The following is a 15,852-nucleotide window of genomic DNA, read 5'->3' on the forward strand; positions in this document are numbered from 1 at the left end:
CTGACAAATCTGTATTCAGCAGTTCCCTTTCTCCCCGTGTGACAGATTTATGACAGAGATTGATGGAGAGGAGGGACAAGCTGAGAGCCAGCTCTGTTCAGTGAGAAAAGGGGACAACAGCTCAGTGATTCAAAGAGAAAGAGAGAGAAAGAAGAAGAAAATCCAAACACACCATCGCTTTGGTCAGATCTTATTCAAGCTACAAGCTCAAAGACCAACAGTTTTGTCTGTGAACATGTATTTCACAGTTTGTACCAAGGAAAAGTGCATGTTAGAAGTTAGCAGCTGAGTGTTCGCTGTTATTAGGTTAGAAGAAACCAAGATGATTGTCATTCTTTCTGCTGGTTTCTTCTTAAGCATGCCAGACAAGCAGATGACATTTGCAGTTTCCCAGTTACTGTACGGGCATGGGATTCGAATAGTTTTTACATCTAAGTAAGAAAGTGGGCATGTTTATGATTAAATGAATAATGCACAACAAAACACAGCAGTAAACACACACATTGACAAATTACTGCATTATACTGAGATGTATTCATTTCAAATGAAGCTCACTATTCAACATTTGGCTTTTCTGTCGAGGCCGAAAAGCCAAATGTTACATTCAGGATGTTTCTTCAGTTCTCGTTCACAAAAACAAGGACCTTCATCCAGACACAAAGACTTTATATGAATGCTTAAGTCTTGAAGAAAGGGCATTGAGGCTAAACTAGTTTTTCACCTCTAATTAAATTGCACCAGTGAGATGATAATAATAAATGGAATACACAAATAGATGAACTGAAATTCCATGGTGGGTAAATGTCATGTATAGTTTGACTAGCTGACCACATTCGAAGCACTGTGGGGAACTAAGAAAGCTGATGATTCATTTAAAATAAACTTAAGTATCCTGTCCAGCTCTTTCCCTCAACCTCATGTCACAGCCAGAAGCTTCTCTCAGTGGCTGAGGCGATGCCAGCTGCTTGTAATCAGGAGCATTTGGGAGTCAGATCACATGACACCCTTGAGGCACATACGGACACTTAGATGTATGCATACAGAGCGCAGTGCATCTTTAACCGCATACTCCTTCCCACAGGCAACTCCTTTGCAGTCAAGATCACCTCCAGATGTGCACACTGTATTCTCACACGGGGGAAGGGTGCTACACAAGGGAGGAAGTTTGAAAAACCTTCTGAGTATTTCTCAGGATGTTTTGGGTGGGATTAGTGTTTATGTTTTCTACAATGATGCAACAGATTTGAATTTAGCTTAAAATTAGAAGGGCAAAGTCCTTATTGTCAGAACCTGCTAGAAAGGATTGTTACTCTGCTGCCTCCTAGTGGACAAAGTCATTAAATACACTGAAATATATGCATGGTCAAACATGTAAATACTCATTTTGGTGGCGTGTATTCAAGAATTGTGGCAAAATGACATAAAACACATTTTTCTTCAGTTTTACCTGTAGTTATTTATTTTCCATTTCCATTGTCAAAAATTAAATTTGATATACATATAAAACAGAATTATTTCTTTCAAGACTAATACAAGAGACAAGGCATCGCTCGTTCTATGGCTCCGAAACTGTAGGATTAATGTTACCGCGGTACAAGTGTTCTTCTTCTCAGTGGAAACTTCCTCTCCCCCCTCTACAACTACATTTTTCCTCTACTGTCACCTCGTCCTTGAAATAGACATCGGTTTCACATAATACTTATTACAAGGACAAAGTGCACAGATGTCACCTTTACCTACATGTAAAAATGAAGTGGGCAGGAAAATATAAATAACGATTCAGTACAACAATCCAAAACTGGACCCAGAAACAAAAGCGGATGTAAGGTCAATGGTGCAGGAAAAGGCAGCACAACAAGAAATGGTTATGTAGTCTATGACAGGCACGCATGTACTGGTATTGCACATATATTTATAGTCACATCCACCTAATGAATGAATCTCCTGGCTACATGTTTATGCAATCATTCTACGGTGCAATGAAGGCATTTTACTTTATATTTACCGTACATTCACATAGACATCAACAGGTTTAAAGTCACCAAAATAACTTGTAGATTCTTTTTTTTAACAGCACATTTAAAATCCTTAAACACTGGATTTTTAACAGTGATTTTACATTTTGGTCAAATCCTCTTTTTTTTACCCTTAGTTTTACATAGCATCAGCTACTGTTTGCACTCACTGATATGATTACACAATAATATTTTATTAATGAATTTAGCTACGGCTGCACTCAACTCACATTCAGATATCTGACAGAATCAAAGCAGAAGTGCATGACATGAGTCACACTCCACAAACTTTCACACGTGTCACAGAGGTGTCACCTTTACAGTGACACATTACTTGTGCACTTTGGATCAAATTCACTTAAACAGAACAGATGAAGACTGTTCAGGAAGTATCCCTGAAAATGAACTGATGTTAACAGGATATTGTTATTTGTGAAATATTACTAAGTTAATTCATGATGGCTAATGTTAGCGAACTTCAGGCAGAAATGGCTGTATAACTTTGACCTGAAACTCTTCATTACCAATTGGGCCAGTTCTATTGTCGACCGCATTATATTACATAACAGGTGTCTCCCACGACTGTATGGAGGCAAGACATTCACCAAAGCATTAGTTATGTGCTGCATTCTTCAGCCTTAGAATACAGAAAGCAAAGAGGATATTTTGTGACTTTGTATCTAAAAATAAATAATAATAATAAATAACTGTAACATTTTATTAAAATAATTTGGTTGCTTAATAGAGTTTCTTAAAATAAAATATATCAACGTTTCTTTATCTACAGAAAGTGCAACTATAGCAGAGACTGTTGGTCTAATGAAGGTTATTAAACACAAGGGCCCACATTACAGTGCAACCTTGTTTATGCAGACTGAAAGGTCTCAGATGAAGTTGACATTGCTCAAATAGCTTCACTTTATTAACTGTAACTGTTTTATAGTGTAACATGTAATGAAAGTGCGAGGAAGGCCTTCAGAGTCCAGCTCAAGATGAATATACAAAGTTGCACTAGTAAGAAAGGTTCCTGAAGAATAAAAAACTGCAGTATGATTAGTTTTGGGTGGAGCGTGGGTAAATTATTGCTTAAAATAAAACCCTGAAGCCTCCCTCATTTTTTGATACGCACACGTTTCTGGTTTTTCCTACCTGATGTTATCCAAAATGCCTTACATGAGTATTCGTGGCCTTGTTTGAGGTAAATAAATAAGAATACAAGCAGAAAACAAACACACAGGGTGCTGTCGGTATAACAGACTTGATTCTTACACAATCATTAATTTAAAGATGAACACCCAATAAAGGAAACATTACACCCCAAAAAGCACATTGTTGATGGTGCTTTCATTTCCCGTTTTCTGATGAGTCTACCAAATAATCAACCATATTAAACATATCATTGTTTTTGCTTACTTTTTTGTTGACACAAGGTTTTTTGATAACCAGCAATAAATTATTACTTAAATCTGCGCTTTGCCTCAGCTCTGTGGAGCGGTACAGGTTAACGGTTTTACTATTTTGTTTCACTCTCACTGTTTTCATGGTACTGTTCTTTTAGTTAAAAGCAAACTAAATTTGACTCATACAAGCTGAAACAAAACCGCCATCTTTTGGAGATGAACCAGTATGGTTAATTGAAATGGTACGTCCCAGTTACCTTTATATGACTGCATGGTTTGAAACAGAAAACAGTTCTGTGACTGTCAGTGGAGCAGCTCCAGGACTTGCCTCTAGAGTACAACTCCATATCACTGCTCTCCACAATTCAGTTAAAAGTTGGACGTTCAGTAGTATTGGAATCTCACAGCTAAATATTGTTTAAGATTGTTCAGATGGTGTAAGAAGGTTGACATTATATGTGCCTAATAAAAACAAAACTCCAAGCCAAGGTGTTTAAGATATAGGAGTGGTGAGGGCCAGAGCTATAAGTAGGTAGGGATTTGAATTTAGGGAAATTAAACAATATATATGTAGTACGGTATATATATTTTATATATTTACAAACTTCACAAAGGTAGAAGTGAATGGATGGATGTTCTACACCCTTGACTTTCCCTGTGTGTCTGAGAAACATGTGTTTTATGGGTAGCTGGTAGAAACTAAAGACTCCTTTTTCTGAGCACTGAAGTGGCTGATGGTTGAAGCAGCCAAATCCTGTCCAGTCAAGAGATGCAGTCGAGTCTGTCATGAATCTGGACATCCTTTACTCATCGATGAATGCAATCTCTTCAAACCTGCAGGGCGAAACATGCAAAGGCTGAGTTAAGACAGCACAGAGCACAAGGCAGCAACCCTGAGTTTTGAATAACAAAATGATGTTAAAATACTAAAGATACAAATGAGCACAATATAAAGCAGGAATGTTTCCAGATTGTAGGGGTGAGGAAAAATAAGGGGTGTGGCCTTGCCTTTTTAGCAGTCAAAGGACGAGTGTCCTTTTGATTGGTGTTGAGAGATTTCCACACGGTGGTTTTAGACATTTCATCAGATATGTTAATATCAGAGGGGTCACACCTGAGGAGCATGGAAAGGAACCGGAGGGTTTAGGGAGAGGTCTCACTCACAGGTGGCACAACAGAACAACACACACTAGTATATAAATACAAGCATGCATGTAGGTTGCTGGGAAAGTGACAAAAATCCTTGTATACAGGGAGTGCAGAATTATTAGGCAAGTTTTATTTTTGAGGAATAATTTTATTATTGAACAACAACCATGTTCTCAATGAACCCAAAAAACTCATTAATATCAAAGCTGAATGTTTTTGGAAGTAGTTTTTAGTTTGTTTTTAGTTTTAGCTATTTTAGGGGGATATCTGTGTGTGCAGGTGACTATTACTGTGCATAATTATTAGGCAACTTAACAAAAAACAAATATATACCCATTTCAATTATTTATTTTTTACCAGTGAAACCAATATAACATCTCCACATTCACAAATATACATTTCTGACATTCAAAAACAAAACAAAAACAAATCAGCGACCAATATAGCCACCTTTCTTTGCAAGGACACTCAAAAGCCTGCCATCCATGGATTCTGTCAGTGTTTTGATCTGTTCACCATCAACATTGCGTGCAGCAGCAACCACAGCCTCCCAGACACTGTTCAGAGAGGTGTACTGTTGTCCCTCCTTGTAAATCTCACATTTGATGATGGACCACAGGTTCTCAATGGGGTTCAGATCAGGTGAACAAGGAGGCCATGTCATTAGTTTTTCTTCTTTTATACCCTTTCTTGCCAGCCACGCTGTGGAGTACTTGGACGCGTGTGATGGAGCATTGTCCTGCATGAAAATCATGTTTTTCTTGAAGGATGCAGACTTCTTCCTGTACCACTGCTTGAAGAAGGTGTCTTCCAGAAACTGGCAGTAGGACTGGGAGTTGAGCTTGACTCCATCCTCAACCCGAAAAGGCCCCACAAGCTCATCTTTGATGATACCAGCCCAAACCAGTACTCCACCTCCACCTTGCTGGCGTCTGAGTCGGACTGGAGCTCTCTGCCCTTTACCAATCCAGCCACGGGCCCATCCATCTGGCCCATCAAGATTCACTCTCATTTCATCAGTCCATAAAACCTTAGAAAAATCAGTCTTGAGATATTTCTTGGCCCAGTCTTGACGTTTCAGCTTGTGTGTCTTGTTCAGTGGTGGTCGTCTTTCAGCCTTTCTTACCTTTTCTCAGTTCACGGGCAGTTATTTTGCGCCTTGGTTTTTCCACACGCTTCTTGCGACCCTGTTGACTATTTTGAATGAAACGCTTGATTGTTCGATGATCACGCTTCAGAAGCTTTGCAATTTTGAGACTGCTGCATCCCTCTGCAAGATATCTCACTATTTTTGACTTTTCTGAGCCTGTCAAGTCCTTCTTTTGACCCATTTTGCCAAAGGAAAGGACGTTGCCTAATAATTATGCACACCTGATATAGGGTGTTGATGTCATTAGACCACACCCCTTCTCATTACAGAGATGCACATCACCTAATATGCTTAATTGGTAGTAGGCTTTCCAGCCTATACAGCTTGGAGTAAGACAACATGCATGAAGAGGATGATGTGGACAAAATACTAATTTGCCTAATAATTCTGCACTCCCTGTATAATCTTACCACTCCAAATATGATGTCTATTATTTAAATTTGAACATGTGTGCTCACCTGGGATCGTGGGCTTTTGGAGCCTGAGCAGGCTTGGTCTTCTCCATGGGAATCTGAACTGTAGTCGAATCTTCTTTATTTGTGCTGAGCATAACCTGTGACTCCTGCGAGACAAATCCATGACGTACGCGCTCAATATGTGCACATTTATGCATTCACAAAAGGTGAACTTTACATTTTAAAATTCCCTTTAGACTACCTCTTCAATCTTTTTCGAGGCATCGTCAAGATTTTTTTTCTTCCACTCGGGCATTAGGTCATCTAGATAGCTTAGCTCTCGCTTGGAGAAACACAAGTCCAACACCTTGCGGATGAAAACCAGAGCCAACACCTGCAGAAAAAGGCAGACGAACAGGCTCGGTGTTTAAACAGAAGATACGGCTCCACTAGGTAAGACGGAATGGTTGTGGTCAACTCACCATCATGGGGAAGACTATGGCCGCCGGTGATGTCTTAATGACCCAGAGAAGCACCAGACACGTGAGCTGGGTGACAGTAAACAGATGCACCTTTCTCAAGGGAACGTGTCGCAGGTAGATGAAATCTGGCTGGTGCTTCGCCGGCATACCAAACAGTTTCAGACGGTCAAAGAACTGAGAAGTGGTAAAGATGAAAGCAGGTGTTATGGAAGTTGGCAAAGGAGAGAACAAATTAATGAGAGCAAAGCAAAGAGACAGATGGTGAATATGGAAAAAGAATGAATGCATCTGGTTAGTTCAGACAATAAACTGTCAGGCCATGATTAATTGCAACAGCATTATAATTAGAAAAGGCAAGGGTGCAGCAGGGGGCATCCAGCAAGAGAGGACAAGAGAACAGTTTTAATTATTTTGCAGTTTTGAGTCAGAGTTGGTGTTTTTTGGGGGGGTTTTTTTTTTGGAAGTACGTTATTCATAGTGTAGTATTGTTTCAGACATTCTCCAAAAACAGTCTGCATGCCAAAATATCCTTGGGCAAGATACCGAACCCCGAGGAGCTCCTGATGTGTTCATCAGAGTGTTAATATATACAGCAGCATGCATCGAGAAGGGGCCGGAGTAACCACTTTTTCCTGGTTTGAACCTCCTCACTGGCAAAGACCAGTCTGCGTGGAGTCTGCATGTTCTACTGTGTCTGTGCGTGTTTCCTTCCACAGTCCAAAAACATGCTTGTTAGATCAATTGGTTATTTAATTTGGCTGCATGTAAGGATTGGAGAATGAGTGGTTGCCTGTCTCTCTGTGTTAGTCGTGTGGTGGATCGGCAATCTGTGCAATGGCTGGCGTATTCAATCACACCAGGACAAGGCGCCTTCAGCTGCCACCAGATTAAAGGAAGGAGAGCTTTCTAAATAATCATAATCACAGTATATTTTGTTTTTGTGTCAACTGCACAATCATGCTGCATAGTTCCTCACCTGGATGCCTTTTAATGAAGACACTCCCATGTAGAGGAAAACACCATACAACACTGGCATAGGAATGAGCTGAAAAAACAAACAGACATTATATTTTTATCAGCTAATTTATCCATTAACTTCCATTATAAGTATTATATTTTTTTTTTTACAGCAGATATTTCTTGTCATAGTAGGTATATTGCACATCTGATTCATGTGTAATACACCAGAGGGGGCCACCATTATATAGCTTCTCTGACTAACCTTGAGGGCTCTAGTCATGAATACAGATAAGCCCATGAGCAGGAAGATGACCAGGCCAGTAAGTCTCTGTTCTCTGATCCCCAGGAAGCGAGGCTGCTCCCCTGGAGCTGAGCTCTCTGACTCCAGCTTCAGACTATTGACATGAGAGATCGACAAGACAGTGGCTGCCACGAACCAGGGCAAGCCCATGATGGAGCATACGGCCAGCATCACTCCCACCATCAGCAGGTCCAGATGGTACCCACAGCCTTTCTGTATCGCAGAAGTCCGAAAATCAGAAAAGCTTCAGGACTTATTTGAATATGATTAAAAAAATGTTGTCTTACCAGTAGTTTGTGCTCTTTGCGGTTGACTATAACGGCAGTTATTTGTTGGTCCATGAAGATGAGGATCGTACAGAGAAGAGCAGGAATCGATGCAACCAAAGCTGTCCACCATGGATTTCGCCCTATTGGATTGATGAACCAACCACGATCATCTCTGGTAGGCTGAAGAGGTAATTACCAGAAATATAATGCAATAATGCAGCTAATCATCCTCAATGGTTTTATATCATGAAGTGCAAGTTATACAGTTCCTCTATACCTGGAATTTGCTTGGCACATTCAGCTTTTGGGAGGGTACTCCAATGGCAAAGTCAATCAGGACCATAAAAACAATGGTAAGAAACACTGCAAAATCACTGATCATAGACCGCACCTGAGCAGAAGAGACAACAAGGCTACGAGATTAATGATCATTAACACAATGCAATAAGTTTTAATGCTATTGCCAGTGCCTACTAATCTATTACTCATGATGTGGTTAGTTACCTTAGTGGGGAAATAACGGCTAGTCTTGAATTGTTTGAGAAAGGCAGACATGAAGAACGTTGAAAAGAACAAGATAGCAGACCAGAAAAGGACATCTGGGGTGTAGGGGCCATGGTGACCGCATGCTGTCCCAACAAAGTGGCCGTGCAGACTGATACACTCCTACAGAGATGAACAGAGATCCTATTACAATAAATGCATCACATTCATTCATGCATCACATAAAACTGTTTTATCAGAATTATGTGGCGGACTGGAAGAGTCTACAGAGCATAAAAAAGACATAAAACAGACAAACAAAATGGCCTTTGGTGTGCTTAGCTAAACACACAGCAGCGAGAGTTTAATTGAAGTCTCCTTGTCAGTGTTTGCAAAGATCCTTAAGTGAGGTCGGCTGCACATTGGAAGGTGAGGGGGTTAGTTGAATGTTAACAAGTTGGGAAAGTAAACAAGCTGGAACAAATGTGGCAAGTGCTATTATGAAAGTTATATCAACATTAGACTTCATTAGATGTGTGTTCCCACATAGTTACGTTACCTTGACAGTCAGGTTGGTCCAGGGTACAGCAGAGGCTGTGATGTTTCTCTCAGTCCAAATTTCCACGGTTTCATTACTTGGATTATCAGGTTCTGCACACTTACAGCTACAGACAAAGACGCATAACACACACAATGAATTGAACTATACATCAGCTCACAAAAATGTGTTTTTTTTCTTCAGTAGTCAGAACAAGTCAAGCATAAGATGAGGAAAGCAGGAAAGTGATCAGCAAAAAAAGAACGAGCAGTGAAAAAGCTACAGCGTAAACATTCTGGTAAACTCTCGAGGAAATTGAGTTACTGACTATGCCAGGGTGAGCTTGTCCAAATCACTGTATGCGTTGTAAGGGTAGAGTTCTCCCAGGTGAAACAGTTTTTCCAAAGCCTCATAGATGAAGATGAGGCAGATGAGGGCAGCAAAGGCCTCCTCTGTGAAACGAGTGATGTAGCACACCAGGGAACTAGCATCTGTGGCAACCAACAGTAAACACAGCAGGGCTGTCCATAAGCCTATGCAAGTCCGCAGCGACAGATAAGAAAGGTCGTAGTCCCTGAAAGAGGAGAGGAGAGGAAATGAGAGAAGAGACTAAAGTTAGAGCACAGCGGGGAACAGGGACAAATGTCATTTTGGCGATAATGATGTCACAAGGAAGCTGTTGTGAGTCCTGTACATACTTGCAGAATTTGAAGAGGATTTTCTCAAACACAAGAACAGGACCTGTGCTGCCCAGGATGGTGAGAGGCTGACCAGCAAACAGCGAGTAGGCTACTCCAGTCATAGACGCACCAAATAAGGACTCAATGGCGCTCTACAACATATGTTGCAAATGCAGAGAGCCTGTAACCTTTGCTACACAATCTTCAGTAACATTCAGTCTTGATGCTGTGGTAGTAATGGCCTAAAGACACGGCAGTATATAACTACAATATAGTACTGTGAATGTGTCCTTGAGTGTGTTTAAGCTCTTACAATACGTCCTTCTGTCGCCTCCCCCAGCAGTCCCCCGAAGGTGATGACAGGAGACATGCAGGCACAGTAGAGGAAGAGGAAGGAGGCCACACACTGGAGGCTGACACCATCCTTAAAATCACTCCAATAGAATGGAGCTTTCCTCTTGATGTCCAGGATCAGACCACCAAATAACCTGATCGCAGCACATATGGAAAGAAGAGGACTAGTTCAGTAAACAAAGACAGTTTAACATGACATATCCTCACTGCATGAACATGATGAGCATGGAATATTTTCAGAAACAGTTCTATTTTTTTGTTGTTTTTTTTTGTATTTGCAAAAACACATCAAGGCAAAGAATAGTACAGTACATGGACTTGGGACACTTAAAGAAAGGGGGGAAACTGGTACTAACATTTGCCTAACGAGCAACATGTCCCCTGTTTGATCTGGGGTTGGGTCAGGAACGACATTCAGTGTAAAAAAATGGAAAAAAAAAAAACAAGGGGAAAAAATCAGCCAAATCAAACGTGTAACTACCTGCTGTACCAGGCCCTAGTGAGTAAGGAAGCAGCATGGTACTTATTGAATTACTGAAATAACTAGCTTAACTATAGTGAAACTAGCAAGTGTAACGGCTTTGTGGCACTGCTTTATAGTCCTCAAGTCTAATGGCTGCTTCTAGTGGCTCTGTGGTGTTGTAGAAAGGTTCACTGGGATTGTGGTGTGTGACAGATCACAGCTCCTTGCTGTAATAAGTCACCTAATTGACCTACAACCTATGAGCCATAGCAGCATCTTGGCACTCTTCAACTTTAATCGGTGCTGTATCAAACATTTGAAACAGCCTCACAATAAAATCACAATAATTTCAAGTTATTGTGTTAATGTAAATAGGAAAAGTGCTGAGGAAAGACACCTGCAAAAGATCTGGAGCCACCATAAAGGCCTTGAGTGGCTCAGCAGGGCAAGTTTATCAGTAGTTTAGCAGCAGTTTAGACTTGTAGCGCAACACTCTCTGTCATGACCTCCTCCAAACAGTCCGCAGTTCTAAGGAGGGAGCCTGTGATCGTCACGTGTTCAGCATTCAAGTGACTTTTTATGCTGTGTAGAATTCAGATTGCACTGTGGAAAATGTGCACATTTGCTGCTGGATGAGAACAACAAAATTTTATTCATCTACCTCTCAAAGGTTCAGTCTTTTATGCTAAACTGAGATAAACAGCTCCTGGCTCAAGCTACACAGCTAACACACAAATGGACATTATAGTCATCTAATTTAACTCTTGGCATGATAGTTGCTACTATTTTCTAAATTCAAGTTATTACTTTAAGATTAATTTGGACAATTGATAACATGATGATCAGAAGAAAAAAATGGGTTAAAATGAAGTTGCCTGTAAATGATTGTTGTAGACAAAATGGACAAGATGTGATTGTACTAACCTTTATTTTAATAAAATGGAACTTTTTTTGGTACCTCACTAAAAATTGTGGTGTGTGGGATGTAAATAGAAAAGATAAAAAGAATCTTGTTGAGAAAGAAGATTTCAAAGACAACCTTTTCTTTAAAGAATAAAGTAAAATGTTTTCGTCTTCAGTTTCCTTCAGGCTGTCACATTCGCACTGGTAATTGTCACTTGTCTGTTCCTCACAAATCCAAATTTAGATTTCGTGACCGGAGCAAATGGGAACACAGTGAAGAGTGCTAAACTCAGGCCCAGGCTGCAACACATCCATTAAGGCACCTAACTGCAAGCTGTTTTAAGGGTTACATTTCTGGGGGAAAACACCCTGCTGTCTGAATATGCCTTCTACAGTCACCATTACAGAAGCAAGAAGTCTGGGCAAACCTTCCAGTTCTCTGCAGTTCTGGCCCGTGGTGTTCAGCATGCAGCTCTTCCTCTTCCTGACAGACGGTGCCATTAGGGACTCCAGGCATCTTCCTTTTCTCCTGCAGATATCAAGGAATGCAAAATTATGATACACTGAACCAACAGTTATAAATTTTCATTGTACAAATATCTTTAATTGACTGCAGCTATGTACCTGAGATGGGACCTTTTTTGGGGGTTCAATACGGATTGAGGGGTCCCACTCTCCTGGTGGCAGGACAGTTACTTGGTCTAGAAACTCATCTATTCCCGCTAGAAGGTCACTTCTGTCCTTTGCCTTATATGCTACATCATGAAAAATCTGGTACAGAAAAAAGCAAAAGAAATAGAAAACTCAGCCTCTTTATACCTGCAAGAGAGATGCTCAGATTTATTTTGATTGACAGAGTGCTTACCTCATCTGTCATGATGGTTGCCATGGAGCGACCGATTTCATGGTATTGCTGAGCCTTCCCATCAGGGCCAAGAAGTATGAAGAGGAACCTAATATTTGTCAGCAGATGAATTTCAGTTTATAAAGAGTTTCTGGAATATTGAATTTGATTTTATGATTAAAGCAGGGAGCTGCAGCTGTCTACCTGGTCGGTATGGGCACCTCTGTAAGTCCAGTGAGCAGCACAGCAGGGGAAAGGCGCACAAAGGCTACAATAGGCCTCTCCAGGAAGTCCAGCTCTCCCACCAGCACATTGGAAGCCTCTGCACCCTCTGGGATCTTTTTCATGAAGTGCAGATCCACCTGTTCAGACAGGACAGATGCAAATATCAGTACAGGATTTGATCTCAATGTTGATGTTATGATGTAAGTCGATTGGGATTTTTGTTACGGTATTTAAAAACGTTGTTTGTGAATTTTTGTATATCTATTCTTCATTTGTCTCCAGTTTTCTTTTCTATGCTATTGTAACTTGTCTGCCCAGAATTAATGTCCTTAATTTTCTTCTCTTTAGCGTGTTGTTTATTGATTTACTGTAATAACTAACTTAACTGTAGAGAACCGAGCAGGTCCAGTGCTCATTGGAAACCTTTGTCTGTGGCTTTATGGCACTGCTTTTTAGTCTTTCGTTGGTGGACTGCTGTTAGTGGCTCTGTGTTGTTGTGGTTATCACATTTGCCTTACATGTGGAAAAACCTCTTGTTTGATACTAAGAGGAAACACAAAAACCCAACCTCAGGGGGTTACAAGCCTGGATAAATGGGAGTGTTGAGTAAGAAAGGGCATCTGCTATGGCAACCCTTTGGGAGGCTCTAAAAGTACCTTTATTGATGGGCTACTGCCGTGTGTTGTTCCACTGTAGGGGGCACTATGTGACACAATTGTTTCTCATTATATTTACAGCATCCCAGTTCAGGTCTCCAGTGCATTCTCAGAGCTGAGAGCCCCCCCCCCCCCCCCCCCCCCCCCCACACACACACACAAAATAAGATCTGTTGTTGTTGTTTAGCATAATCATATTTACAAGTATTCTGGGGTTTTTTTTAATAGCATTCATCTAAAGAAATGCAACATTTGCTCTACAGCCTGCTTGTTTACCTTACTCAGGTCCACCTGAGTGCTGTCCTGTCCACCGTTCTTAGCTGCTTCGTTGGATTGAATAGGCTGGGGAGACGTGGCTGACCCTGCAGGGTGTTTATGTGCATGTGTGATGGAAGGAGACAAATGATTCAGAGTCAGTAAATATGATAGTTGTTGTGCCAAGTCCAAACTAACAACGATGAATAAAAAAATATATCGCCCTGAAAGAAATATATGTTTGTTATGCAGTCTGACTTACTTTAATCAAATCAAATCAATACTTACTTTTCATGTATTTTTATGTATTTTTACCCTGACTATAATTTGAACTGAAAATCTTAATTAATATTACAATTAAAAACCCAATCAAGGCCCCTCAGCACACAGCCAAAGTACCCCCCCCCCCAAAAAAAGCCAATTTCAGCCCTATATCAAGACATGACTTCTACTTTGATGTAGAGAGCACAAGTCAGGATGCGCTTGTGTGTGACATCCACCATCAAACTCACCAATCAGATGAGGTTCTGACTGTTTGCGTGCTCCCTCTGTGATGGAGCGTACAATGGGAATCAAATTCTTCTTCTTCTCGTTTTGGTGGTGGTGTCTCTTGAGCAGCGCCTCACGAACCCTCACTCTTACGCTGTCATCCAGCTCATTGGATGCCTCCTGGTGGTCCAGTACCATGTCTGCAACGCAGGTCAAACTCATAAACCCAGAGTTTAGTATGATCAGAGCGTTGGTGTTCCACATCAAATCATAATGTCTCAACATTATACCCTCCTTGATTTATGGAACACATGTTAATTTTATGTAACCGCTGCTTTTAAAACAAATACAAGCCAATCTGGTCAGACATCTTTCACTGTTGAACAGAAGGTGAAAGTTTAAAGGGTTATGTCAATATCTGTCCACATGAAACTGCAGAATAATCAGCATCTCTCCATCTTTCTTACCGCTTCTGCACTTTATCAGGCCTTGCTTACTCACTTGTTCTTGTTCTTGTTCTTGTTATTTTTGTTTATGTGTGTGTGTGTGTGTGTGTGTGTGTGTGTTTGTTTGCATGATGTGCATAATTACCTCATCCAGTCATGAGTATGCATAAATAAATGAAGGTGCAAAGTTTATTACTTGCATGCAAATGAGTTTGGATCAAAGTAGATTTTATGCAATCACAGTTTCAGCTGCAATTTCCAAGTAAAATCCAGGTGTACAGGTGCTGACAGCAATACAATTTCGGCTCAGGTTTATTACACAAACTGCAGCTTGATGTGCTGCCTAGAACTAGGCTGGTTGTTCTGCAAAGTTACCATAAGAGAAGCAAACTGTGTTTCTGAGTCCAAAAGAATATAGTCGTTCGTGTATGTTGTTCTTCTTGGATTACAACTAGCAGGCATTCTGACAAGGCTACAGTCTGATTCATAGTAACAAAAGTAACATGAGCTAAAGAACTGGCTCTATAGAGCAAGGTGGAGAAAAACAGACAAATAAATGGTATAAGGTTGAATTTGTGCAGCACGGTGGTTAGCACCGTTGCCGCACAGCAAGAAGGTCCTGAGTTCAATTCCACCATCAGGCCGGGGTCTTTCTGTGTGGAGTTTGCATGTTCTCCCCGTGTTTGCGTGGGTTCCCTCCGGGTACTCCGGCTTCCTCCCACCGTCCAAAGACATGCAGCTTGTGGGGATAGGTGAATTGGATAATCTAAAATTGCCACTAGGTGTGAATGAATGTGAGTGCGAATGGTTGTCTGTCCCTGTGTGTTGGCTCTGTGACAAATTGGCGACCTGTCCAGAGCGTACCCCGCCTCTCGCCCTATGACAGCTGGGATCAGCTCCAGCGCCCCCCGCGACCCTGAAAAGGATAAGCGGTAGCGGATGGATGGATGGATTACTGACAATGGGACTATTAGACAGGCCAATATGCAGACCAATGGAAAAGTTGGGAAGATCTCTTGGAGCCATTTTTGAACAACTAGAGATTCCAAGATCATCGGTTCAAACAATTGTAAATACAAGTTATTTTGACATGTCACCTCTTTTGTTACCACCCAAACCGTCACCCTCAGATGAGAGGAAATTTCATGTTCACATATAACTCAGGAATCACCGAGGTTCAAGCCTGCCATGAACCAGAAACTACCGGAAGACCAGCGTCACTTACTACAGTGAAGTGAGTTTTACTCTCTGTGGGCTGAGAGTGTGCCAACCTAGAAAGAAGCTTCTGCTCCAAAATCAACACCTTAAAGCTTGACTGAATTTCTAGCTTTCCACATAAAAGTTTTCTGGACAAAAGTTTTATTGTCAGAGGAGACAAAGATTGAGCTATTGGGC

General features: G+C 41.0%; 1 protein-coding gene across 2 annotated transcripts in view; it reads right to left on the reverse strand.

The window, feature by feature from the left end:
* Positions 1 to 1,453: 1,453 nt before the first annotated feature.
* Positions 1,454 to 15,852, reverse strand: part of slc4a8 (solute carrier family 4 member 8) — a 34,090-nt gene continuing 19,691 nt past the window's right edge. Inside the window, exons 6-25 of one of the 2 annotated variants that reach the window (XM_082532405.1) lie at positions 14,035 to 14,211; positions 13,544 to 13,629; positions 12,591 to 12,748; positions 12,408 to 12,495; positions 12,167 to 12,313; positions 11,971 to 12,071; positions 10,136 to 10,310; positions 9,841 to 9,974; positions 9,471 to 9,716; positions 9,164 to 9,269; positions 8,626 to 8,787; positions 8,399 to 8,512; positions 8,140 to 8,301; positions 7,814 to 8,065; positions 7,568 to 7,636; positions 6,592 to 6,765; positions 6,372 to 6,503; positions 6,173 to 6,276; positions 4,424 to 4,529; positions 1,454 to 4,249 (exon numbers count right to left, since the gene is read on the reverse strand). In XM_082532405.1, coding sequence (XP_082388531.1) covers positions 4,244 to 4,249; positions 4,424 to 4,529; positions 6,173 to 6,276; positions 6,372 to 6,503; positions 6,592 to 6,765; positions 7,568 to 7,636; positions 7,814 to 8,065; positions 8,140 to 8,301; positions 8,399 to 8,512; positions 8,626 to 8,787; positions 9,164 to 9,269; positions 9,471 to 9,716; positions 9,841 to 9,974; positions 10,136 to 10,310; positions 11,971 to 12,071; positions 12,167 to 12,313; positions 12,408 to 12,495; positions 12,591 to 12,748; positions 13,544 to 13,629; positions 14,035 to 14,211 — 2,699 coding nt within the window. In that variant the 3' untranslated portion in view covers positions 1,454 to 4,243. The remainder of the gene's footprint in view (positions 4,250 to 4,423; positions 4,530 to 6,172; positions 6,277 to 6,371; positions 6,504 to 6,591; positions 6,766 to 7,567; positions 7,637 to 7,813; positions 8,066 to 8,139; positions 8,302 to 8,398; positions 8,513 to 8,625; positions 8,788 to 9,163; positions 9,270 to 9,470; positions 9,717 to 9,840; positions 9,975 to 10,135; positions 10,311 to 11,970; positions 12,072 to 12,166; positions 12,314 to 12,407; positions 12,496 to 12,590; positions 12,749 to 13,543; positions 13,630 to 14,034; positions 14,212 to 15,852) is intronic. The other variant, XM_082532406.1, reaches the window with a different exon arrangement.

The sequence above is a fragment of the Aulonocara stuartgranti genome, assembly GCF_965226115.1.
Source record: "Aulonocara stuartgranti genome assembly, chromosome: 5".
Taxonomy (NCBI): Eukaryota; Metazoa; Chordata; class Actinopteri; order Cichliformes; family Cichlidae; genus Aulonocara; species Aulonocara stuartgranti.